At 42.1% G+C, this 26821-nt stretch overlaps 1 protein-coding gene across 1 annotated transcript; it reads left to right on the top strand.

Moving 5' to 3' along the window:
- The first annotated feature begins 570 nt into the window (after nt 1-570).
- On the top strand, nt 571-23619 carry mylipb (myosin regulatory light chain interacting protein b). Its single transcript, XM_088928845.1, has 7 exons — nt 571-819; nt 2521-2711; nt 15959-16144; nt 17578-17775; nt 18229-18393; nt 20261-20684; nt 21949-23619. The coding sequence occupies exons 1-7, from the start codon at nt 733-735 to the stop codon at nt 22126-22128; spliced, it is 1431 nt and encodes a 476-aa protein (XP_088784971.1). The 5' UTR covers nt 571-732; the 3' UTR covers nt 22129-23619.
- Nucleotides 23620-26821: the final 3202 nt, after the last annotated feature.

The following is a 26821-nucleotide window of genomic DNA, read 5'->3' as shown; positions in this document are numbered from 1 at the left end:
CTAAATCAGGGGACCCCGAGTGTACAAGAGCCCCCAGAGGTCCCTCACAAACCTGGTAGCAGACAACCTTTTGCCTTCGTTTGGAGCGAAGTAGCTTGGCAATAATACCGTATAATTATGCAGCACATTCACACCTATACATTTGGACAGCTGGGTATTGTTCTGGAATAGTTCAGGTGAAGCGTTGCTCAAGGGTTCAACAGCAATGTCTCACCTGGGAATTTAACCCACAACCTTTCGCGACGAGTGCAGAACCTCAACCGCTGCTCCCCCTCCGCACCCACCCGACTTGACGCGCGACCGCCATTATGCTCCGGCAGCCCCAAGTTTTTTGTTTCAACAACAAAATCAAATGTTTCCTGCCGCGTCGAAGCCGACGTTCGAAGACAATTTCTCCACTTTCCGCACGAGGGCTCCACAGTAAACCCATGCTTTTTTGCTACTCAATGTTTTTTTTTCCCCTCTTAGATAAGACAGCACTTGCAGTTGGCTCGCCGGTTTTGGCCCGTATGAGTAGGGTGATAGTATTGGTTGGGCTGGGGAAAGCTGACGTCTGCGCTGTTTTGCATCGCAATGCATTGAAATACAGCTGGGAGACGGACAACAGAGAAGAAGGACTTGGGAAGTGAAGAAGGGCTGGATGTAGGGTTTTTCGAGAAGGAGACAGAGGCTCGTTTTGTTTTTTTTTCTGATAAAGGAGGGGAAGACCAAAGATAAACATTGATCACCAAAATGCTTTGCCATGTTACACGGCCGGATTCGGTGGTAATGGAGGTAGAGGTGGACCCGAAGGCAAATGGAGAAGACTGTCTGAATAAGGTAGGCTTTTGTCGGGTAGGGGTTTGCGGCTCTGGTTTCGCTTTCCTTGTGAGAAACTGCGCCTCGGCTGATTCTCTCCATTCCAGCTATGATTGTGAGGGATTCTGTTTCCATTCCGAACGAACCAGAATCAAGAATCGCTTGAAATGTCTGTTTTTTCCCCCCCGCAACTTCAGAAAATCGCTGCGATAAAGTACATTTCAGCGTGTAGTCTTTCGCTTTCCAAGTGTGCTGGACAATTTCATTATCATTATTATCGGTCAGAATGGGAACATCGGGTTTTCTTTCTCTTGTGTATTTAAATCTCTTCAAAGCTTTCTTTTGCTAAAAGTTCGACTTTTTCAGGAAAGGGTAAAACTTTTGAAAAACTTTTATTGACGGTGGGGTTTATGTGCTAATTTTTAAGACTGCCCGTGTGCCCGCTTTCAGCACGCTTACTGGTTAGGATCACAGTCAGTGTAACGAAATAAAGTCTTGGAGCAATTAAGCTAGCTAACTCTGGATTATTTTTACCATGGTGTACGTTTTAAAGCGGGGTTGTCGTAATACTATTGTTTAGTGTTTCTCTCTTAAACTGTAACTTTATGCGTTTTTTTATCTCGTCCATTACACTTAAAAAAGGTCACACTATAGTGATGGGGTTACTGCGGATCATTTCGCAAAACGCGTTTTATTCATCTTGCTGTTTATTAAAAAAAAGCAGGAAACAGCTGGCACATTTTGAGATTTTAAAGTTTAGTTGGCGTTTTCTTTCCACGTTAGATTGTAGTGAAACTGTTGATGTTTCGAGAATACGCACGTTATTCCTGTGCCTGTGTCACAAAATAGTCATTTGTGGCGGTTTTCAGGTCTTACCCAGTACAGTACCTTATTTGGCGGTCTGTAGTTTATGGCCAAAGAATTAAGTAAATCAATTAATACGCAACTGAATGAGACAATGCGGTCGTCTTGTTTGATTTAAAACGTTGCGTTGATTAGCATGGCTCTGGTTTCAATTAAAAAGGCCTTCGGATGTAGGATGCAGCGACTGCTTGTCTATTTTTAGCATGTTCTGCTTTGATCATGTGCATTTCTGATTAAAAATTAATACCAATGCAGAACGTGTGAAATGGTTTCCGAATCGTGTTTTATTAATCTATCGTAGCGGCTTCAGAAAACAGTCCCGTTTAAAACGCGTTACATAATAACAGTACGTGTTCAGATTGGCAGGCAGTTACATAAAATGAGTTTAATGATGGTTACAATTTTCAGCAAAACTATTAGCATTTTAATTATTTATGAAAACAATTCAAACGTCCTCTAAGTAGTAGTGTGTATATATATAAGGTAACGGGTGAAAAATGTTAGAGGAAATGTGCAGCATACCGCCTGCTTTTCCCAACCAAAAGTCTTGTAGAATTTGGTGTGTAAACTTTAGACTAAAATATCGACTTAACTACACAAATATAGCTTTAAAATAATGGACCTCACACAGGCATAACCATTTAGCCTCCCGTCCTTGTTAGACAGGGTGAAACCGTGCACGTATTGAGAACATGCAGACTCCACACAGACAGATCTCCTAGCACTAACTCTAACCCAAGGACCTACCACCATACCTTCCTAAAAATAATACAGATTTCTTTTTAAAAGACCCCCTGCTACTAAAATTAGCATTTAAAACTTTACCATTCTCTTCTGTTTTTGTCTCCTAACTTTTAGGTTTGCAGGAAGTTGGGCATTATAGAAGTGGATTACTTTGGGCTGCAGTTCTCGGGCAGCAAAGGAGAGAACCTGTGGCTGAATCTGAGAAATAGGATCTCCCAGCAGATGGATAGCCTGACACCCTGTAGGCTGAAGTTGAGAGTCAAGTTTTTTGTGGAGCCTCATCTCATACTGCAGGAGCAGACGAGGTACAGCAGACTTCTTGCTCTGTTAGGTTTTAGTATTGGTGGGTGATGGGAGCCACCAGACTCCCTTTCGAGCAACGCATCCAAACCGATTGGTTTAACGGAAGCTTCTGGTCAAAAAGAAACTTTCTGGTCGAAATGATTTTTCACCATTTTACTAAGCTCAAAAGGTGTAAATATACATTTGTCATTCATTACAATACCTTATTGTTTTGTTTTCTATTTTATGCTGTCTATTAAAAGTTTAGAAATCGCATACATGCGTTCTACGGATGTAGGAGACTCCTGTCAACATGCGTAGGCTGAATTCTCCAGACAAATGTCATAAATAGTCAAATGTGTGGCAGAACATGTAGTACATCTGAAGTTCTTGCAGTTCGCTGTACAGTAGAATGCCCTGTAGTAACCTCAGTCTGTGTGTTATTATAGGTCATTCACGAGAGCCTCAGCAGGAAGTACAGCCTCCCTCCTACATGAACTAAAGAAATCCCCCAGGGTCCCAAAGCCTCCTAAGTTTTCTGCTTTTACAATTGCCTATGAGGACATAGGAACCAGTAATGTCTTCCATATTTTATATTTCAGCTTGGTGTTCGTCATAACTTATATTCCGAACCCTTTTGCTCCAGGTAGAATTGCAAGCTCCTCTGTTGTTTCAAATCAGATTCAGAAGTATTCACATTACTGTTCGGCAGTTCAGGATCAGATCTTGCTCTTTTGTTGTTCTTCCGCTGTAGGGATTTTCTAGTTCTTTGATCAAAGAATGTGTCTCAACAACTGTGAGATGGGAGGGAATTGTTAAGTCTTGGGGACTTGCTTACACATTTGTAGTAGATAAAAAAAAAACAGAAGTGGTTTAAAAGACTGGATTTTTAAAAAATAAAACAACACAGAAATAGTTGCCTGTTAATCCTATGCTGGACAGCTGCCCTAATGGTTTCTTTTGTACTACTTAATCCATGGACGTGATTAGTAGGGTGCTGCCCTATTATAATGAGATTTGTTCTAGCATATTGAGGTTGTAGCTCCCTTTCTTCCTGTGATCTTTGATTTGAATGTGCTAAATGAGCAGCAGAAACTGGAAATCTTCCTTAGAAGGCAAAGAAGCCAGTTGTGGTGAGCATAGGTAGGAGAGGTGAAACTCGAGTGGTGTCTTCTGTAGATTCAGGATCATGGCAAGATTGAGACGTTCAAGGAGAAAGCACAGCTGATCGTGAATTACACCGCTTCAGTTATGTGATTTCTTTCGGAACATCCCCAGGTGATCCCAATTTGGTCCGATATTGTGATCACAGGATGAGACATTTAAAAGGCACTTTTAGGGGTTTGCCCAATTTTAAAGCAAGTGGGGGCTGTCACGCTTTAATAAGAGGCATTAGGTGGGGAAATCAGCCAGCGGATCCTTAAGCTTTGGAAAAAGTTTCTAGAACATTCTGAAGTTACCTGTGTGACGTTATCGTAAGTTATGCTAGGAAGGGACTTGATCCTATTTGGATGTCTATTTTTATAGCTGTTTAAATAAAAATGTTTAGGTTGTATTGCTCCCCAACTCCCCCCCAACGTAGTTAACAAGTAAAAAGGATGAGTACTTTGCGATTTCAAATGTTGATCTATTTAAACTGGTAACACAGGTATTCTGCCCAGGAAAATGGATGCTTGAAATTTTTTTGCAAATATTTGGCCAATCCCCTACCTTTTGTCCAAAGACTCATTATTTTCCATCTACTGTATATCATTGGAACTCGAGTGGTTTGTAGTCTTTCAGAAGTTAGAAATCTCTTTAGTGTGTGACAGGGAGGGATGATTGAGAATAGTTTGGTACTTCCAATGCCCTTACATGTGTTGTGTAAGTGTATAAGAGCACACAAGAAGCTTAAACTGTTTGTAGTTTGCTGCTTTCAAGTTACCTGGTAACCACCGACTGTCTGCAGGGGTTTCATTAATGGTCTGACAAAAAAATCAATCAGTTGAAGCTACCCACACCAGTGTGGAAGATAAACTCTTCTCTAAGTTGCATGCAAGGAAATTCTTCTCATGAGGGTAGGGATATAGCAAGACACACACACCGTTGGTAGTCTGTTGACTGCCTTTTTGTGTTGCTGGCTTATGATGTATTACTTTTTTCAGAATGGAAGCATACACATTTGAGAAAAGAAGAATAGCTTGTGTGTCAGCAAAGGAGATGGGTGTTTATGATCCTTGCTGAGAGAGTCGGACCTGGAACGCAGACAGAGACGGCAGTTTATTTTCCAGTTTTGAGTCATTGCTGAACTGGAGGGCGAGCTGAGAGCATTTCAGCCTCCTCAAAACCCCCTTTGTTCTTCAGCCTGTACTTTGTACAAAGCTCCCTGTCCTGCTGGGGTCTGGTGGCAGATTTCATAACCCTCTTTGTCTCTTCACCTTTGACCTACATTGGGCTCACAGGAAAGAAAGACAACTGTTTTGATGGCTAAGCTACTTTTCTCTGCAGTGGAGGAAGGTGACTTTTTAATGTTTTCACTTTAAAGCGCTTTTTAAACTAATTTGCACAATTGCGTCTTACCGGTCCCTCTGTTGTAGGTCAAGTTATAACCAGCCTAAATGGTAGAAGAGCTCCGTTTGTTTGCTCTAGGTCTTTAAAAGGACAAAGACCATCTGCTCAAGCAGATATTGACAAAAGTAGGGATTCACATAAGTTAAAAGCAAATTTGAAACTTTTAAAGGCTGTGAGAAAACGAGCTCCATTTTATGCTTGTAGTTTATTTTTCCAAACGACTAGTGCTATTACTTCATGTGGGTTTGTCTTCTAGAGCTACACCACACTATAAGTGAAAATGCTTCCTTTTTGAACTACAGTGAAGTTTTTCTGTCGTTTGTTTATTCATGACTTTCAAGCGTATGGCTTGAAGAGCTTGGTTATACACCAGCAGTAGGGCTGTCAAGATCTATTGTATGTCTTCTCTATTTAATTTTGTCTCCAGAATGATTTATCATGACCCTGCGTTTAACAGGAGCACTTTAGGGCCATAGCACTGTGTTCACTACTAAATGCACAAAATTACCTTGAAGTGCTGACTTAAAATACCATTTGTGACTGGCATGGAGTGAAACTGGACCAGTTCTAGAACAGCTGCTGTGGTCCTGTGCAGGCCTTAAACAAGACCTTGTAGCTGTTGTTTTCTTAAAGAAATACCACAGCATTGATACTAGTAATGAAAATTCCCTTTTTGGTTTTGCTGAATGTTAATGCATTTAAATTATGTTAAATCAGATCACTTAATTGGAAGGGAAGACTATATCGAGTGTTACAGAACTGTTTGCCAGTGGTTTCCAAAAAATACTTGCTTCTGCTAAGAGCATTTGGCAAATGTTTTTCTTTTGTTGTTGTAGCTGATGCAGTAGTAGTCCTAAAACGCAGGAAAACTTGACTTCCTTCTAAGAAATAAAGGGATTAAGGACCTGTTTGATATTGTTTTGAAATGTTCTCAAGATTATAGGAAACCCTTAAGTGATTGCAGTAGAAATTCCAAATTTTTCCTCTTAAAAAAAATAAGGAAATCATATACTCGTCTGTCCTGTTTGTGAATACATAATACGCCTCCTAACCTTGAGTCATGTCTGTCACCTGAAGGAAAAAAAAGGTTTTTTATTAGCCTGTAGTTAAAGATTACTTTTCTCATTCTGTATTCTGACAAGGATAGTTTTTTTTTAATCGCTGCTGGCATAATCTGGTATTTTGTGACATTCTGAAAAACAACTGGTGTATGGCCATTGCTGTATGTGAGCATTCATTTTTCCATATAAATTATAGGGTGTAAACACCTGAGCACGTTTTTTTTTTAAATGAAGCCAGGAATAGTTTATGATGCAGTGTCTCAAAAAAAATCTTTTCTTGGACACAATTATGTAATTTTTGGAAGAGGGAAGTGAGAATTTTTGACTCTAGTGAATGTTGCGTGACTGATCGAGCTGTTGAACAGCTTTCAGCCGTATCCTCATGGATGCTGTATTTGGTTTGTAACTGTTGTTCAATTCTTTGATGTTTTTCCCCCATTTGGAAAGTGTTTAACATTCTGATCAGCGTGCACGTTATCCTGAGAGTGCCCGCTATGTTAATACCGCCTCCATCTGCAATGAATAAGCTGAAAAGAACCCCTTCTTAATTAATCTTTTACTATCTAGCAGGTGTAAACTTTGCAACATTTCTATATGCTCTGTTGCACAGCAGGTTTCCTTACGAGGGTGTTTATCTTGGGTTTTTATTTTTGCTAGTGCTATGTGGAGTATTTGCACAGAAAATGGTGTTTGCCATAGAAATGCAAATTGCCTCGTTTGCCAAGCATAGTGTGTGGAGTGTAAGGCACGTGATTCGAAGTTCACTGTGTAAATCGCGGATCTTGCATTGGGGGTCCATAGTCTTGCAACATCAGGCAAGGGAGGCTTTGTTTCTCCAGTGCACAGTGGCCTCGCTTTTGAAGAAAGCAGCCTGGGCCTTTCGTGGCTCTCCAGCACCCCTTCCTCATTCCTGGAGACTGGGGTACAGCACTTCACCCTCGGGGAGAAGACAGAGCCTTAACTAGATCAGCAGACACTCGCTTGTATCGGGTCTTTCAGCAGCAACTTACTGTTCCTGGCTGCAGCCGTTGTGAAACTGACATGGCCAGTGCTTGTGGTTAAATGAAACCAGCTGTATCAGGCAGCCCGTGAGATGCCATGTTTTTGGATACCCATTGAGCTCCCTGAAATGAGTATCCACGTATGCTGTTGATCAGTGAATTTTCCTCTGGGCCAAAATATCTAACATTTTTTAGAGCATAGCACTTTAATGGTCTTGCGCTATTATTGAGCCAAAGGTGCTGCCCTCTTCTTTTTTTTTTTCCTGTTTGTGCTCTCTTTTTGGAGGTCTCATTTTGGTGCATGTTATACCAGATCTCTGCTCCTTCCCTCTCTAAGAAGCGCTGGTAGAGGTAAGGTTTCAGAAGCTTTGAAAACCTGTCTTGGAATAGAATGTTTTTTTTTTTCTGCGGTGTGTTTGACTGTTGGTAACCTTCAGCCCTCATTTATTTACAAGGGAAATGAGGCGCGTGATCAATTAAAATCGACTTGCAAGCACCGTTGTTGTTGTAGCAGAGCAAGATAATCACAGTTGCTTTGTGGATGGGAAATACCTGCTTATTCCATTCCATTTCATTTGAAATATTTTTGAATATGGTTCTGAATTTCTTATGGCATCTGAAACGGCAGTTTTATTTTCCTGCTGTAGCTACTTTGAGAACTGTGCTGTGAAGTGTGATTAATATCTTTTAAATCCAAAAGCACTGAGGCTGGAAACTTGTCAGTTTACCAAACTGTGTTGCTTTTTAGAGGACCCAGCCATGGTGTTAACTTCCCTTTGCAGGAAACTGTGACTCGATCTGCTCATTAAAGGTGACTGTTTTTGTATGTGTCAGTGGGGTGGCTTAGAGCTCTTGGTGTTACTTCAGTTCAATGACTCCAAGTAACCTCTGGCTAATAGCTCCGAGATATGTTATTTGACTGCTCTGCAGCCCCACTGTTGGAGCACAGCCCAGCAAAGTATGAAACTTCACTCCTGATTGGCCCACACCTTCTGTCTCCGGGCAGAGACTTCTGTTTTCACTTAAGAGGGACTTTTTGTCGGGGAGGGTTGTCTCGAGTTCTGTGGCTTTAGATTAACAGCCGCAGTTGTTGTTTTTTTTTTTCCAGAGACTGGCCACTTGTGTTTCTTACGCCTGGTTATTCTCCTTCCCCCCCCCCCCCCCCCCCAAAAAAAATAAAAAGCTTTTTTTCTTTTGAGCTTGTTTCTCAGTTGTATGCTAAGCCATTCCGCAGAAGAGAGGTGTGCATGTCTATTGCTCGTTTTCCATTTGTTTCTTATGATTCTAATGTGCATGTGACATGCATTCTCAGGGATGTATCTATATAGATAGATATATTTAGTAAATAAGTGTACTCCCATGACTTGCCTGCATTGTGAAGTCCTAACTCTTGGTGAGAAGAGACCTCTTTGGCAGTCTTGTTGCATTTGTACTAAGAAATCCATAAGGGTGAACTTTGTCACTTCAGCAGAAAAAGAAATGCATGCCATGTGCTGAGCCAGTCCAGTGTAACAACTGTATATTGAGGTTTCCTTTTACTAGGGTGGGGGAAGTTTTCGTTTAAAAAAAATGAACCTGTGTTGAATGGATGGTTGGTTTTCATTGTGAAATGGGGAATTGAATATTCCCTACTGGTGTGAAGAATACGCCACACCCTTGTATGTTGCTAAAAGCTGTTGTGTTAATGGGCTGGAATTGGATTCTTAACTCCAATAACCCTTCAGACATGGACCAGTGACCTGGTCTAATGTGTATGTAAGTCTATGGCTGTCAAATTGAATTAGCCCAGCTCTGTCCCAATGAGTTCAACATTCCAGCCGAACAAAAGATGACCTGTCAACGCAATGTTTTCAGTGCTTTAATCTGAGCCATCGTTTCATTAAATATGTACAACATGGCACCATGCTTAACAACACTCGAGCATGTTAAAGAACTGCTTTAAATGAACTCTCTGAACTCTGACTGGCACACATCAAAGAATAAGGGTTTTTTGCATGAGAGTTAATTCCTTAGAAATTAATATTCCTGACTGGTGAATGGATTCGAAGCCTATTATGACACTTCCCAAAGATTGCTTCTTAATTACTCAAGTGATTGTTAGTCATAGTTGCTTACAGTGTTCCTTTATTTCTGTATCAATTATACTAGTGTGGATGAAACAAAGGCCAGCCACTGAAAGCAGGAATAAACCTTTCTTCCACAAGCTGAATTAAAAGCGTTTAAATGAAGTGGAGGTTAACTTCCCTTCTTTTCTGCTCGGTCTCCTTTTGTGGTGAGGCCACATTTAAACTCAGGAGCTGGACGAACTGTAAAGCAGTCTTTGAGAAGATTCTTAAACATGCCCAGCACTTGAAAATAAAATTTGCGTAAATGATCGACTAGTTTCCATCCAGCTCTTGCTCACCATTCTGATTTTAGAAGCTCTTGGTAGCTGAAATGTAGCACTTGAGCTACTGGTTGAAGGCGGATTAGCACAGCCTCAGTTAGCTGAGCAGAACTGATGTGAAGCAGATACAGCTGCCCTCTTGTGTGATCATGTCTGGAAATAAAACTTGGGCTGTTTGTTTTATTTTCAACAGTACGGGGGAGTTTGTCTTCTCTCATATTTGACTATGTAAATTTCTTCCTTAGTGTTCGGGTACAAAATTCCTTGGAAGACTATTGTAACTTTACGTTTTTCTTCCATGTTTTTGTTTTAGACCTCTCTATATAAAAAGGAATTTGTTTTCCAGATAACTCCCCAAACCAGCATCTTATTGTGAGCTCTTCTGTAAGAGTGAGCAGGGGGTGATCTTCATGTGAGCAACTGTCTTTCTGCCAGAAGGTTGCGTTGGCCGAGAGACCGGATCTGTCTTCACTTCAGCCTTGTGTTAGAGAAATTAAATGGAGGTTATGTGTCTGTGCTATCAAAAGGTTATTTTTGGAGCTGGCAAAAATGTTTCTGGTTTGCTGGGTTATCGAAGCAGTTCTGTGGGTGGTAGTGTATGGAAACTGCGCACAAAGCAACTTACTAGCATTTTGATCCAGGTATGCACCGATGTATAAAAGCGAAAATGATGGTTGTGGTCATCAATGTCCTCTTATTTAAATGGCCCTGGTGTGTTCACTGTGGCTGTCTGCTGCGTCTAGTCTCGCTATTCCCTTTTTCCATTCAGCTTTAGTAAAACACCAGGTTCAAGGCTTGAATTCCTATTGGATTGATCCAAGACCTATAAAAATACGCATTTTGTTCAGACCTCACCAACAAATTATTCACCGCCTGCTATTTCTGAGTCTCGGATAATCAAATTTAAACTGACAGGAATGCTTCTTGCTTCTCTGCAAAGACAAAACGAATTGGATTTCCATTTATATGACGGAACAAATCTTCTGACACCTTATTATGTCAAACAATTCATTACAGTCTCAGGGCAACAAATAAAAGGAAATTCAACAATGTTTCGAAAGCAGCTCTGCTGAAACGGTTTCAAATTCTACTCACGCAAATCTGAGGATTACACAGGGAGTGAGTCTAGCTGAAGAATATGGGAAATGGGCTTCTCTCTCAAGAGTCTTGATAAAGTGAAGATGCCAAGGTTCTGTAAAATGGCTTTCTGCTGACATTGCCTGTAAATCTCGCTACAACGGCAGGGCAGATAGTTTTACAGTTAAGTGTTGTGAATTCATGCTTCTCCCTTTTGGGTTTGCCATCTGAAGGACCTTGTTATTTCAGACTGGAGGGACCAGCTCAAAGAACTGAATGAAACTGTAGCTGGGGAGAGTTGAGTGCTGACTCTTCTTACTGCTGCAATGAAAGGGCCCACTGTAGAGACAACCTTTGAACTTGAAAAGAAAACAGTGTGAAAGAGGACAGATAGGTGGCTCATCTGCATTGTCCCTCTCTCTACATTTCAGGTGCCCTTTCATAGTCAAATAGTCACCCATGTGGGACCTTCAGTAAGATGCTTTAATTTTAATTAAGGAATTTTAGCTGCATGTGTCCAGTGAGAGCTGGGATGTCCTTATTTTCAGGCATTGTCTTTCTTTTGTCCAGCTTTGCTATTTTTTAATTTTTTTAAATGTAAATCTCTTCATAAATACGAGTATCCGTTTCTTTGGTAGTTATCAGTGAACCGTGGTGTTGGATATTGTTTCAAGAGTTAACTCAGTTCTTTGTAGTAGCTTTGTGATTGTTAGCTGTCTATGTGTGCCTGTATGCTAGGGTTTTGAATAAATGCAACCAGCAGCCAAATCTAAACAAGATTGGTTTTAAAAGTGCTCAATACACAAACTGTTCAAATTCCAGTGTTTTTGTTTTATTATGGATCTGAAGAAAAGCCGTTCAGTCTACCTGGACTGTTTGGTAGTAGCTAATTAATCACAGAGGCCTAGTTTCTTTCAAGAAATAACTAAATATTGACTTGGACAATATGCGGAAGTCTAAAACTACCCAGCCACTACTCTTTGTGTAAAGTAGTGCCTCTGCTCTTGACTTTTATCTTGTTAAAGGTGATTAAGTTTTGCCTGAAATGCTGAGTGTTAGTGGTCACACTGACTGCTACGTGATCAGGTTTGACAGGCAGGCAGTGATTTCTCGCCTTATTGGGTGAACTGTTTTTGCTGACCCTTATTTTTTTTTTTAAATCTGCTTTTTTTCCACTGCATGATTGGAATTGAACACATGACTAAACTGTGCATTTGCTGGACATCCACTTTGCCTCAGGTACTCGCAGACAAGTGCTGACAGCCATTTCTAGCACTAGAGAAAGTGCTATTTACTGCTTGATAGGACCAAAGTGGTTGTTTGCTAAACTTTAGAGACAAATAGCACACACATTGTATAGGAAAGTAAATTTAATAGTCCTTCTCCTTATTATGCTTAATAAATGAATGGAGAATTGTTTTGATGCAGTGTGCCAGAATTTTGGTTTTGTGTTTGATAATGGGTTGAAAGACTTAGCCTTGCTGTTTTCCAGCTCCTTTTCTAGCTGAGCGCACCAGGTGACACCAGAATGGTGAGCTAATCTATTTGTGTGCGTGCGCTCTTTCCCACAGCAGTGACCGAGAGTGACCTTGAGGTGTCTGTTTTGTTTGCCAGCCAGGTGATTTTATGTGGCTGCATGCTTTGGCTCTGTAACAGTGGAGAACTGTTCTGTACAGCTGTGAACCGCAAATAACAAGCGGGCTCATTTGCACAATCTGTTTCTACTAGGACCTGGCCTTGGATGTCTAAAGCCGATATTTTTCTTCTGTTTAAACCACACATAGCCTAGCTTTATGTTTCATAACCACTTTTGTTAAGAGGAGGATATTGAATTGAGTCTGAAGCAGTACGTCAGACTTGCTGTGATATGGACTACATTTTTTTGGGGGGGATTACAACTCCTCCGAGATGGGAATGTTCTCCGTGTGTTTGTGTGGGTTTCCTATGGTTGCTCCAGTTTTCTCCCACAGTTCAAAGACGTGCTGGTAGATTAACAGGCATCTGGTCGAATTGGCCCTGGTGTGTGTCTGTGTCTGCGTGCGCGCGCATGTGTGTGTCCTGCTATGGACTGGTGTCCTGTGCAGGTGGTACCCTGACTTGTTCCCATTACTTGCTGGGATAGGCTCTGGCTCCTCCGTGACCCTGCATTGGATAAAGTGGTTAGAAAATCTCTCCTTTTTGGAGAAGGGCAGGAGTTCAGAAGGGGCTTGAGTTGACAAGAGAACTGGAGGTTTTGCTTTGCTGTGTGTGGTGAAACTGGATCGCCGACTCCTGGGATATACCTGGGCCACCTGTAACCCCAGTCACCTCCTGCATTGAGACTCTGAATAACTCGATGCTGATGGGGAAGAAAACAGTGTTTTGCTTCAGGGAAAATGCTAGAAACTGGTCTAGTGATGTTTTCACTTAATCTCTGCCTCTAGACAGGCTGGGGGAACTTTTCTCAGCCTGTTTGTTTTCTCTCTCCACCCAGTTCTGTTGAAAAGGATTAGATAACAGCAGTGTGGAGATGTGTGGTGTCTGAATATTCATTTTCATACTAAAGTGTTTTGTTTAAAGGTTCCATATTGCTTGAGCTCTTTTGAACGTTTCATCTATGTGTGGAAATTGTTCTTGCTAATTCCTGATCTTTTGACTTGAAAAAAGATTAATTCACTTTGTATAGCATTACATAGTTTTGTTATAGAAACTATGTAAAACTTAGTTTCTAGTAGGGGAAGCTGTTTGCATGCTAAACTGGTGGAAAACACTTTCTGTCCCAATTCAAAACCTTGTTAAAGCAACCAGTAGGTAGTGAGCACAGTGTAGAGGTTTTTGACATCGACGAAAGGTATAATCGTTGGTGTGTGCAGAATTGTTGCATTTGGTAGACTCGGAGGAAATGCAACACTTCTGAAGTTTTACCAAATTAAGAGATTTCAAGATGTCTTCCACCAAACCCATTTCTAAACCATTTGAAGATTAAAATGCTTCTTGCCAAAGGTGTCCAAAGCACATGTTAAAAATGGTAAAGATCCAAATGCAGCCTAAGCTCATTTATACTTGTTTTTTTTATGTTGGAGGAGGCCATGTGCTTGCTGAGAATATGTGGTATGTAGTTTATGAAGATGATGTTGAATCGTAAGTATAGGTACACATGAGACGAAGCCATCCATTAGCTTGGAATCATGCTTAAAACCAATACTTTGTCAATATTGCCATGCTTTGCCTGTACACAAACGCACATTTATGTTGGTAAAAGACATCCAGATTGAACTGCGTTCTCACTAGAGTGCGTAGGAAGAAAAACCCCTTATTGCTTTCAGGGTTAATATCTGTGCATGTGGGAGCTGTGCTTATCTGTTGGCAGCATGCTGCAGGGGTCAGGAATTGCTAACAATACAGGAGCGATACTAGCTTGTAGATCACTCTACCTCTTGATAAGAGCTGCAACTGTTTAAAATGGCAAACTGTAGCCTTTCTCCCATTTAACTATTGTAACAATTCTTAAGCAGGTAACAGTTACTGCTAAATCAGTAGAAATGGAGATGCAGGATATGGTTAGCTGGTCTTCCTCATTTACTTCTTTCAAACATTACACAATATGAATATAACTTACCCTGAGACTTTTTACAGTCTGTACAAAGTAAAATGTAACATTTAAAACTTCAAGTATCCAGTTTTTGACAGTAAAAATCCCCAGTGCAATTTACTTTTATAATAAAATCCACATTGCCTCAGTTCATCATGGCAGAATTTGAGTAAAGCAGTGATTGACTATTAGATCGATTTGCACATTTATATAGACCTGAGAAGCTCTAAAGCAAACTGTGGAACATTTCCCTCCTAGCTAGTCATATGCAAAAAAAAAAACTTGATGGGTTCAGATGTGTATTCTTTACTGATTTGACTTTTAATAAAAACTGGTTCATGGATAAAAAAGGCTATACCATGATCTGTCTTGGGGAACTTGGGACCATTCCTCTTAAAAATTGGAGAATTGGCAAAGAAAATTCAAACACTATACAAAATACCAGGCATTTGCTCTGAATTGAAGATAAGTGTGGAGTGTTACTGAATATGAAAAGAACAGCTGAGCTTGAAGAAGCTGCTGATGAAACACTTTTTTCATGTTTGTTGCTGTTGTTGCCATTATTTGCATCTTCTACACTGACAATCTAGAAGAAATGAATCTAGAACAGATAAGACTAGGGGAGCCTAGCAGAAGTATTTAAAAATGCCTCAAAGCACAAAGTCAGCCTAGTGGTCCAATTTAGAATTTTTTTGGAAGTTTTTACAAGTGAGACCAAGAGGCACTTCTTTCCACAAAGGGTTGTGGGAGTCAGGAACAGGCTATCTTGTTATGTTGTGGTAGCACATGACTGGATGAGATCCTCGCATTCAGCTAGATTCTCGCAACCAGACGAGCAAGGTGTGGCTGCCCGACCTCTTGCGTGGCTGAGCTGCGGAAGGCGCGGGCGCGGAGTGTGGGTGTTGAGGCCCGTGGTTTGCTCTGAGCTGTGTGGCCGGGGTTCCCCTTAGTTGAAGTAAAAGTTGGCTGAGCTTTGGATGGGCTTGACTTGAGCCGGGGGCGACCTGGACTTCCCAGGTGCCCGTGGTCACGCAGTGCTGCTCGTGCTGAATAGAGGACGGACTCAGCACTGCCGGGCTGCTCATATATTCCTGAGGAACAGTCTCTGTGCAGAGCCTTGGTCTTTCTTGCTTGCAGTGTTAGCCGAGGAAATGGAGAATTTGCAGTTTACAGATTGAGGGTCAGGTGATTCCTCTTCCTCCTCCACAAATGCTTAACTTCCTCTTTGCTGGAGGACTGTGGGAGTTCTTTCTTGAGCTGTGGTATGAAGCACCACCCATAATGTGGGGGGGGAAGGTTCAGGAATGTAGAAACATTGTTCAGTGGTTTTTGTTCAGGGTCCTTTGTGCCCAGCTCTTCCTCTCATTTTGAAGCAGGGTTCTCCAGGCGCTGGACTGCTCACCCATTTATTGGGAACGTGAGATGGGTAAAACTAAACACCCACTAACCCAACTGGTGCCGTGTTGTTGCAGCAGTAGATCCACAGGTGTGGACATTTGCCTGAGTAACCAAGAGTGCAAAGCTACAGTCTGTGGGATAACGATGATGATTGAACACCTCAAAACAGCATCCCCCATAAACGGAGGACTAGGGTCTCCTTGCTGACTCCTCTCTCCTTCTTCAGGCACCTGTTCTTCATGCACGTGAAAGACGACCTTCTCGGGGGGCGTCTGCGGTGCGCCCCGGAACAGGCCGAGGAGCTGGGCGCGCTGATGGCTCAGGCGGAGTTTGGGGACTACAACCAGAACACGGCCAAGTACTTCTACAAGGACTTCTGTGGAAGCGAGCCGACCACTGCGGTGCTGAACAGGTGAGTTGGGACTTGTGGCTTCATCACCTCTGTTCCGTTCATTCTCTAACTCTGTGCAATTTAAAAGAATTCAGAGAGTATCATCCGATTGTGAGTTGCGTCACCCTGTAGTTTTGTCGGATCTTGTTTGGAATGATACTTTTCGGGTGGTGCTATTTAGCATCCTGGCTAACTCTTTGCCCAGGAACTGTAGAGATGGGGAGAGCAAGCACCGCTTTGTCAGTGGGTTTCACGCACTGTTCCTCTCGGGTTCTGGTAAGCTTGAGCAAGGCTTCATGCCAGAACCTGCATGAGAATTAGCACAGGAAATGCCAAGCATGTAGATGCATAAAGTGAATTGTGTAGAGCAGATATGGGATTAATACTGTATGTATTAGGGGTTGTACATGTTACACAGCGCATCATAGTATTTAAGCTGTTATGGAGAACGTTGCAATGGTCTGTTGTCTTGATTTAATGTGGATTTCTTTGTTCGTGTAATGTTTTTTGTAACTGCGTGTGTGGTGTAAAGGATGGCCATAGCTCATATCGTGGTGTTTTTATGCTGTTAGTCTTGGCAGGTAAGTCTCCAATATTTGTTGTGAAATGTGGGTTAGTATGATGTAATAAGCTACTGTTCTCTTGCAATACTTCTCCAAGTCTGAGATGAACAGATAGTTGTTCCTCCATTAGTACAACATAACAATGATGGATAAAGTGGACGGTAATTGTCAATAATGAAATTGTGAACCAACCGGTTGTAAATGCAATAAAATTCTAAGAAAAACAATATGAAACGGATTCTGTTTTTGAAAGATGTTCCACATTGACTTAACTATAACACCAAATCCCAACCACCCCCCATATGATTTCTTATATTGCCAAACGTTATGATACTTCAGATCAGTAAACAAAAGCCGTTATGTGCTTTTATGTATGTTTACAGCCGTGTAAAAAAAACATTCCAAAGAGATCAAAGGAGCTTCTTGTGCATGTTTTATCTGGCTTTGTTTTCAGTAAGCAGACCAAAGCTTCTCGCCAGCCTGGCATGTGCAAAGGAATGTACAGTCCTGCTTGGGCCTGTCTTCGGAAAGTGACCTTGTATTAGATCTGCCTGTGTAGAACCGGATTCAGAGGAGCGACATGCGCGATCTGGGGTTTCTTCCACGTTGGCCGAACTAGAGATCGGCATGTTGCTTGGGTCTGTTTAAATCCTGTGGGAGGAGCCAGTCTGGAGCCGCAGCAGCCCAGCATACTTCCCTAGCTTCCTGTCCGCCACTGGCGTTTCCCCAAGATGTGATAATCCTGCTGGCTGGCAGGGAGGTGTGAAGGACCTTTGGTCATGTAGAGGTGGCCAGGGGGCAGCCAGCCGCTTAGAGTATTTGCTCGATTTCCTCTTGGAAGATGTTGGCTGCGTGCTGACGTGTTTTTTCTTTTTCTTTTTGCCTCGACAGCATTGTTGCAAAGCACAAAGCACTGGAGGGAATGAGCCCCACGTCGGTGGAGTACCAGGTTCTGCAGCTAGTGTCTTCGCTGGAGAGCTACGGGGTGGAGTGGCACTGGGCTCGGGACGCAGACGGGCAGAAGCTGGCCATTGGAGTGGGGCCAGAGGGCATCTCCGTCTGCAAAGAAGACTTCAGCGTCATGAACAGGTGAGACAGCGCGCGGAAGCTTATTTTTTTGCCAAGTGTGACATTTCAAATGAGTAAATGAAGTAGATGAAAAAGCATTGCCTACGTACAGGGAATCAAAAAATGTAGCTTTCAATTCAGAGAAGGTTGTTGGTTTTTTACTGTTAAAGTTAAATAAGCATGGGTTTCTACTTCGGCACGGCGCTGTGGGGCTGTAGCCTGTCCAATATAAATTGACTGAAGAAGGGCTCAGCTAAGCACAAGAGACCCCAGAAAATTAGAAATGAGAATGAGGCTGTTTGTTAGTAGTTTGCTGCCGTCTTGTCTAGCTGTTTTTTGATGGCTCCTGGGCTGCCTGTTGCAGACACCCACCCCTCTTTGTGTACAGAAATGCCTCCTGCTTTTTCTCAGTGCACCTCTCAGTTTCCATGTGGGAAGTGTTTTGTACATTCTGAATCCGTTTCCCCTTTTCAGGATCACGTACCCAATCATTCAAATTGCAACTCAGTCGGGAAAGAACGTCTACCTGACCGTCACGAAGGAAACCAGCAACAGCGTGGTTCTGATGTTCAAGCTCATCAGCACCAGAGCCGCCAGCGGACTTTACAGAGCAATAACAGAAACCCATGCATTCTACAGGTACTGCCAGTTCGTTAATTTTTAACTTGCACCTGAAGGGGGGAAAAAAAAGGTGTTCTTCTGTCTGAGGAAAAGAGAGCCTTGCACTGAATTATGCATGTTAACTGACCTTCTCTCGTGACAAGTTTCTAAAAGAAAGCCATATTACGTTTGCTGTAAGTTGTCCTCACTGATGCGCAGTTAAAACATCCCCGGCTATTACATCTTTCCAGCTCTAGTTTCGTTCTACTTTTTTCCACGTCAGTGGACAGGATTACAAAATGGGCATTTTCCTGTCTCCATAGACTCAAGTGCTTCTTTCCATTACTTTCATCTGGATTTGTGCATGATGACGGATTACTTGCGGAAACTTTATCTGTTCTTCCCATGTGCCTCCTTTTTGTTATGTTGCAGAACCCTTTCTCCCACTTGCAAAGACCACCCTTGGGTGCCTAGCTATTATTTGTCATTAATGAATGGGTTATGTGGAAGCTAATGTTGTGGCATAAACTCGACCTTTCAAACCTGAGTTTGGTGCAGGCGTCTCGTGAAGTGACAGAAGGCCTATCTTAAGAAAGGTTACAAACGAGAGGAGACCATTCAGCCTATCCTACCTGTTCTGTAGTTTGGCAGTTTATCGAACCCAGAATCTCATCCAGCCCTTTTGTGGAAGAAATCAGGTTATCGGCTTCAGCCACATGGCTGGGAAGTTTATTCCACTCTCCCATCACACTTTCTGTAAAACAGAGCCTCTTGTCCTCAGTTTTCAGTACACTGTGGTCTGTACCCATGGGGGGGAAAGAGGGGTTAATGAAAATTAAGAGGAGGGGGCACTGAAAACGAGAACTGTCGAATTAGGGTTTCTAATTGCACTCAAAACATGGTAGACCGTGGATGCCAGGCATGTAATAACCATTACCACAATTTTCAACTCATCTCGGCCTTCAGACGCATTCAAATCAATTAAGTACTGTGAAGCTTCTTGAATTTTCTTGATTGCTTTGTTCATTGAATTGCTAGCAGCCATCAAGGCTAATTAAAGCCCATGCAAATGACTTGGCTTTGCCTGACACTGGCAAAGGAAGAAATGACTGGAGAGTCTCCTTTTTGGAATGCGGTGCCGGTGTCTCAATTTATTTCATTTAACATCCTGTCGCTCCCCCTGCCATTTGTTATGCATAAGAGATGCTGTCCATTTCAGGTTTTGTGTCCATGAAGAGAGAATATTATTTTAAAAACAGACACCCGGCATTCCCATTATTCTCCTTGGTGGTTTTCATCAGTGTGATGTTAATATTCTTCAAAACCATGCCTGTGTCCAACTCAGCTTTCCAAAGTGAGATGAGTGGTACACTTTGCCATAGGCACGTCGATTCTGTGCACTCGCTTAAAAGAATAATATGCTCCTTGTTGAGTACAGTGTGTTAACTAGGGCCCTTAGTGTGTAATAATAAACTTTATTTTATATAGTGCCTTTAAAGTATATATATATATAGTTATATAGTGGCTTCTCAAAGCACTTTACAGAATGACAACAATTAAAAATACACAATAAATACACAAGATAAACACGATGAGAATACGCAGAGGAGACAGTAGATGGTGGTTCTAAATACAGTAGGAGCAGAGGGGTAAAGAAGGGAACCGTGGAATGTCTCATTTGTGATGCTCTCACTTTTCTCTGAAGTCATTAGTGAGCACAAATTATACCCGAGCTCTACAGGAATGACTGCTGTCCTGTTAGCATCCCTCACATTCACTCTGAAATCCAGAATGAGCCCAGAGAGCAGTTACAGTAAAGTTAAGTTGGGGAAAGCAGCAGACGGGGTGAAGCTTCAAGGCAGAAGCGGAGGCCTGACGCTCGCTGTGCGGTCTGGGTGTGTTGCAGGTGTGACACGGTCACCAGCGCGGTCATGATGCAGTACAGCCGGGACTTCAAAGGCCACCTGGCCTCCCTCTTCCTCAACGAGAACATCAACCTGGGCAAGAAGTACGTCTTCGACATCCGGCGCACGTCCAAAGAGGCCTACGACCACGCCCGCCGCGCCCTGTACCGCGCCGGGATGGTGGACCTGGCGCCCCGCGGCGGGCGCAGCGCCCCCGGCTCCCCGCTCAAGGGCCCGGCCGAGGGCGGCCTGACCTGCGCCAGCTGCGAGGGCCTGAGCTGCCAGCAGAGCCGCGCGCTGCAGGAGCGGCTGCAGAAGCTGCGGGAGGCGCTGCTGTGCGTGCTGTGCTGCGAGGAGGAGATCAACTCCGCCTTCTGCCCCTGCGGGCACATGGTCTGCTGCCAGTCCTGCGCCAGCCAGCTGCAGGTAAGCCGCACGCGCACGCGCCCTGACTGATGCCATGCGTCCAGCTGCTTGTACTCCTCTCCTGGGGAGAGCCTTCGGGCTCCCAGTGCTTCCCCCTGCAGCTCCTGAGCATTTCATAACGGCTGGAGCAAGGCACGCGTGTCTTTTCGAGCTGCGAAATGCGTTTAGTTTCTTTTAAGGGGAGAGATACAGCAGCCAGAAGCTCAAAGAGAACGGTGGTGACATTAGCCGGTTCTGATGTTCAAGCTTAATTGGTCCCAGCGCCAGTTATTTTTCTTGCCTAGTATTCTGCTGTGTACTATTCGCCAGTTTGGATCTGAAATCCCTCAGTTTGGCCTGGAGTAGAATTGTGGTTGTTCTAATCCCATCGTTTATTAATATTCTCTAAGCTGTGATTGAGTTTCAGACCCTGAAGTAGGAGTAATATGCTGAAGTAAAATGATATGAACTGAAAGCCGTGCTTGAGGATGCAGCGGATAACATAGCATCTTTTGATTCAAGAGGTGCTTTCAGTGCTCTTTTACGCTGACATTCCCCATTGTAAATTCAAGGGCACGTTGCGCATGTTAGTCTGTTCTGGCCGTCTTATGTACTTATGTATCTCAGCAGCCTTGCGTTCTGTGGCGTTAGTCTTTTTACAGTTGGTTTTCTTCTTTTATAGTTGAACGAATTAGTCATCAGCCTTGGTTTTGAAGGCTGATTTTTCTCCCTGTAATAAGCTCACCGCTTTCTTCCAAGTGTTGCATTGAATGAACAGTGAAGCATGGACCACAGGGAAGTCATGTGGGAGTGTCTTTAAAATGGAGAACAGGAGGCACTTCTTTACTTACAGGGCTGTGGTAGCTCATTCCAGATGCCCCTACCGTATAATTTAAGCCACTACCCTGGCTTCTTTCAGGAAACAGCTGGATGAGATCCTATCAATTAACTACCAACTACCACAAGGGCTGGAAGAGCCTAGTGGTCTTCTCATGCTTATTTCCATTGTTTTCAGCCAAGCGTAAATATTTACAAAAGTGTAGCCCTGTCTACGGGATAATTGCAATCATAGCATTTTTGCATGACTGACATCCTGCAGGCCCCGTGCAGATGAAAATGAAGGACTTCGGCTGATGGTTTTGTTTAAAGAAATGCCTGTGCTGGCGATATTTAGCAAAGGGGCACTCTTGTGCAGGGTTGCAGTTTTCTGGCAGCACACTGATTTATACACGAGGGCTGACGTGCGCTTTTCGAGTCTTCATCTTTCTGTTCCTTTGTTCCGCAGCTGTGCCCGGTGTGCCGATCCGAAGTGGAGCATATTCAGCACGTCTATCTGCCTACCTGCACGAGTCTGCTCGACTTAGCCGTGACAGGCACAGCACCGCTACCGATCCACAGGGCGGCCGGGCCACAGAACTGTTCTGCCAGGGAGTTCAACGAAAGCGACAAGATGTGCCAGACATAAAGCCTTTTTTTTTGTTCTCTTCAGGCTAAAACAATCTCAATCAGTCCGCAGCGCCATCTGCCTGTCACTTTCGGAATGGCAATTAATTGGTTTCTGTTACAAGAACATTCAGGAATGCCAATGAGGATAATGTGTTTTTTTTTTAAAAATGTATAATTTTTTTAACAAAATTGTATCAGTTGACCTGATAAGATTTAGTGGTGTGATTTCTTAGAATTTTTTTTGTTTCAGAATTTTGCGTTTTATTTTTGGCACACTGCCCAAAACGTTTGTAATGAGAAGAGGAAATTATTTTATTCTGTAATGGAAACATACTCATGCCTTTTACTCCTGTTAGAGTGCATTTTAAGAACTTTTCTTTTAATGTTTTTGTTTTATGCATACAATTCTTGAGAGTCTATTTTCTGTGAGCTGTAATATTTACATGTATGTTTTGTTGCATCCAGTATGTTTTGATATTGAGTTTTCAAAGCAACAGTAATGGTATTCTGGGAGAGAGGGTACAAACCTAGTACAAGATCAATCATCTGGAATACAGTGGACTTATCTACATCAGTATTTAAATAGGTTTTCTTTTTGCCAAATAATGCCGAGGTCTGTGTTTGAAATGTCCTGTACACTCCAGGTGTTCTATTAGTCAGAGACTGAAACTCTCAACTCCAGCTTTACAGTAAGCCAACTTCACACTCCTAGCATAGGTGGCGAAATGCTTTTATGATGCTCAGATTCTGGTAGCACATTTTGTAGACGGAGCTGGAATCAATTTGTGGAAGCCTAACTAATATAGAAAGACACTCCATTAACGGAGACAAGCAGAGACCACTTGAGTGAAATTCCAGTGAAAATGCTATTAAACCCAGATCAAGGCCCAGATGAAATCGGAATTTGATCAGTCCCCAACCTGTATGTTTATTTTTGCTCCTTTTTTTTTTACCTTTTATGCAAGAGTATTTCTGTTTGTAGAACAAAGAGATCCTTATTTTTAATCATTTCTATTCAGAACGGTTGGCAGGTGTGTACCGCAACTCCCTCTTATTTATTTATTTTTGGTCAGCTAGTGAGATCTTTATGATGCTAGTAGATCTGCCAGTGCAATACTAGCTGCTTTTGAAGGCTAGGGGTGAATGGGAGGAAAAAAAAAAGCATTAAAAAAAACTACACTGTCACTTTACCAAGGATGTTTCCTAAGTGTATTATTCTTTATAGGGTTTGCCTTAATGTAGCAGCGATGTGTTCCGTATGCATTCTGTTTCTTTGCACAGACATATTTGTCAAAAGTATAAATAGAAGAGGAATTCCTGTCTTTTCTGATGGCGCACGACTGTGTATGGCCATTGCAGGGGTCTTTATTTTTTCACTTCGTACAACTAGGTTTTGTTTCCATTTTTGAAGCAAAAACTACGCTGTCCTGTAAATTTAGAAATAACTCCAGTCTTTTATATTTCTTTGAAGAGAAAAGTATTAATAAAGTTGTTTTTTTAAAAATACAAATGGTGGATGTTTTTTTTCTTGGGGGTTTGGAAAAAAATGGAGCTTGAGCTGTTTTTACAGTACTTTCACATGTAACGCTGTTGTTATAGTTTCTGTAACCTGCTATAAAACTTTTATAACCTCTCGTCAGGTGAGACGTACTGCACAAGAGGGAAAAACAACTATGCCTCCAAAATAAAGGCCCTAGTATCTATGGGGAAATACGGGCTACAAGTTCACTGGTAATGTACCCTAAGCTGAAGCAGGGACTCCTGACTTTTTAAGTAGTTTCTCTTTTCACTGTATCCATAAATTTACTTGATTGAGCTGTACACTGAGCTGCTGGAGCCATTTATAATGTATGGATTTGTGGTCATTTTAGTTTTGTACACCATTTGGACTTCCCAAAAGCACAGTTAAATTGAAATACTTGTTGTTTTGCATATTTTAAAGTAGACGAAGGCTTTTGAGTACTGTGTACAGTCTGTGAGATCTCTCGGCTGTATGTCAAAATGCTTCCGAGTCCTATTAAATGCAGGCATCTCTGAAGACAAAAGGGGGAATTAAACTGCAGCTTATACTTTTTCTACGCCAAGAAAGTCTTGCGTGCTTCTTGAAAAGATTACAATCACAGTTGTTTAGTTTATGACCAAAGTGTTCATTGAATCCTCTTGTTCAGCTTTAATCCTATGCCAGTCTATGTTGGAGTGATGCTGTACTGCAGGATTGACGGGTGTTTTGCCTTTTACAAATGGATGAAATAGAAATAGATGCTGAAATAGATGCAGGTTACTTTGGTGTCTTCTATGGAGCTCCTGCTTTGATGGTTCATTAAGCTGTGAAGAAAGACAGTGATTAGGGGCTCTTCACAACAAAGTACTTATTTGAACCTTGGCACTTAAATTTCTTACTCCTAAAACATTACAGGGTTCTTAATCTCCACTTTAATGTAAAGATTTCCATGTCTTATCTCATTTTCCTCCATATTATCAGATGTGTTTACAGCTTACAATTCCAACATGTAAAAACATGCTTTTTTGGGGAAATCGACATACTGTGTTTATGCATACATCTTCTCTTCCTTTAGTATGCTATATTGGCTTTGTTGCCTACTGACTATCCAAATAACAGCACAGCTCTCCCAAGTGAGTATGTTTGCAATTATGTTAATTTGCTCATTAGAAAAAGAAATTGGTGTCTTTATTCATTTGTGTAAATTAGACTTGTGCTATTGTGTTAATTGGATATATGACATTTTATGCATCATGATTAAGTTTGCATTTAGAAAAGTTAACTTTTTTTATTTAAAAAAAGGAATACACTGGTCTGTTATGGGGAAACTGTTGTGAATGCCTGCCTCTGTGAACTAATTGCTTTGGTTTTAATGCATCGCCCCAAAACACTTCCTGGAGGCTACCATTTCCAGGGCAACGTGGTCTCTTACAGGTTACAGATGACTCATTTCAAGATCAGTTTGAGGTTTCTGGTTCCAGGAAGCAATGGTGCAGCTCTCTGGACTCTGAGTCCACTCATCCGTTGCCAGTGTTCAGATCTCCAGTTAGCCTAAACAGCAGTGTATCACCTTCTGCCTTCTCTTTGATACCATTCTCATGAGGGGCTTAGAAGTCGGGACGCTTTTGTACTTTTATGATTCTATATGATGATAAAGACAGAAATATAACTAATACTGGATTTTTAGTGGGTTATCTGGTAACTTTACTGTATGTCAACACTGTTTTTATGTTCTCAGAGAATGAGAGTTCTCTTCAATGATGTTTATCCTTTGCGCTGATACTAATCCATTGCAGCACTGCTCTCCTGGAAATGCTGGTACCCTTTTGAATAGCTACAGCTGGATGGAGTCAATGTGTTGCTTAAGGATACATCAGTGTCTGTAGTGGGGGCCTCAGCCAGCCACCTTCTGCTATTGCTGCACCCTCCCATCCCTGTTTTCTGGAAGTCCAGGGCGAGTTGGGGGTGGGAATCCACCATCAGTTGGAGAATGTCAACCCTCGTCTTGCTCCTCTTTCTCTCATTGGCTACCTGCACCCCAAAAAAGCCTTGGTGCCAGACCTTGAGCCCACAGTCTTTTGGGTAGGAATCCAAAGTCCTTGCCACTATTCTGTGCTGTCCTCTGTTTTTCACCCAGTGCAGAGCTGTGGGAAAATCTGGGAAGTTGCACATTCCTTGTGAACGTCTACAATGATGAGTTTGACTTTTCCCGCGGTTTGCCACAGTTCTACCATGCCTTTACTGTGCATTTCCATGCTGGACCATGGGTATGGTCCATAGTCTACAGAAGTACAGGTAATGTAGAGCAAAGGCATATTAAAATAATAGGGAATCACATTAAGAGCATAGTATAATAGTATAATAAGAAAGTAACAAAGTGTCATTGCACTAGTCTGTAATTTTGTATGTGGGAAGGACGAGAAAGGAGTTTTTCTATAAAGGTGACGTACCTTTATAGAAAAGGTGAGGGACTACACTGAGGGCAAGATCTACCATTTGTGACAGAAAGCCCATCTACTCTACATGCTCTAATCATGCTTAATAAAGGGTTATGGTAATAAAATTACCTGCAGGAAGCTGGCCAGAGCTGCTGAGTCTTGGCAGATTGGCAGATCTTTATGGAACATACCTTTAAACCCTGACAGATTGATTAGGTAGTGTGCACTGTGCACCCTGTCCTTAATATTCGGCCGATGACTCATTACCTAGTGTAAGATCTTGATCTGAAATCTTTCCCACTTAACAGTCTATGTACTATATGAATTCTGCTTTATCTTAGTTTTCTGCAGATATGATGTGCATAATTGAAATGGTAACTTCCAATGCAAACAGTTCCCTGAAAAATCAGCGCAAATTAAAAATTGCAATAGATTTGTTCTGTGCATACAATATTCTGAGTTGCTGCATTTCACTGTGTTTGTCAGTTGACTATACTCTCATGATAATTAGATCTAGAAAAACTAGGTTATTTTGACCTCTGCAGACACTACTTCAAAAACTGAGTCAAGATCTATAACATTACAAAACGTTAGTCAACATATTGAAATCTGGTAGTGGAGTTACTCTCTTGAGTAGATCTCAGAAGCTGAGCAAGGCTGGGCCTGGCCAGTATTGGAAGTCATTTAATGCAATGGAATTCATTCCAATGATTAGACAAATGTGTTGTGGTTCAGTTTAGAAGCAACCTGAAAATCTTCCCCCCCCCCATCGC

The sequence above is a fragment of the Atractosteus spatula genome, chromosome 12, assembly GCF_055471065.1.
Source record: "Atractosteus spatula isolate fAtrSpa1 chromosome 12, fAtrSpa1.hap1, whole genome shotgun sequence".
NCBI lineage: Eukaryota > Metazoa > Chordata > Actinopteri > Semionotiformes > Lepisosteidae > Atractosteus > Atractosteus spatula.
The sequence above is the reverse complement of the archived record's forward strand: the minus strand, read 5'-3'. Positions and strand labels throughout refer to the sequence as shown.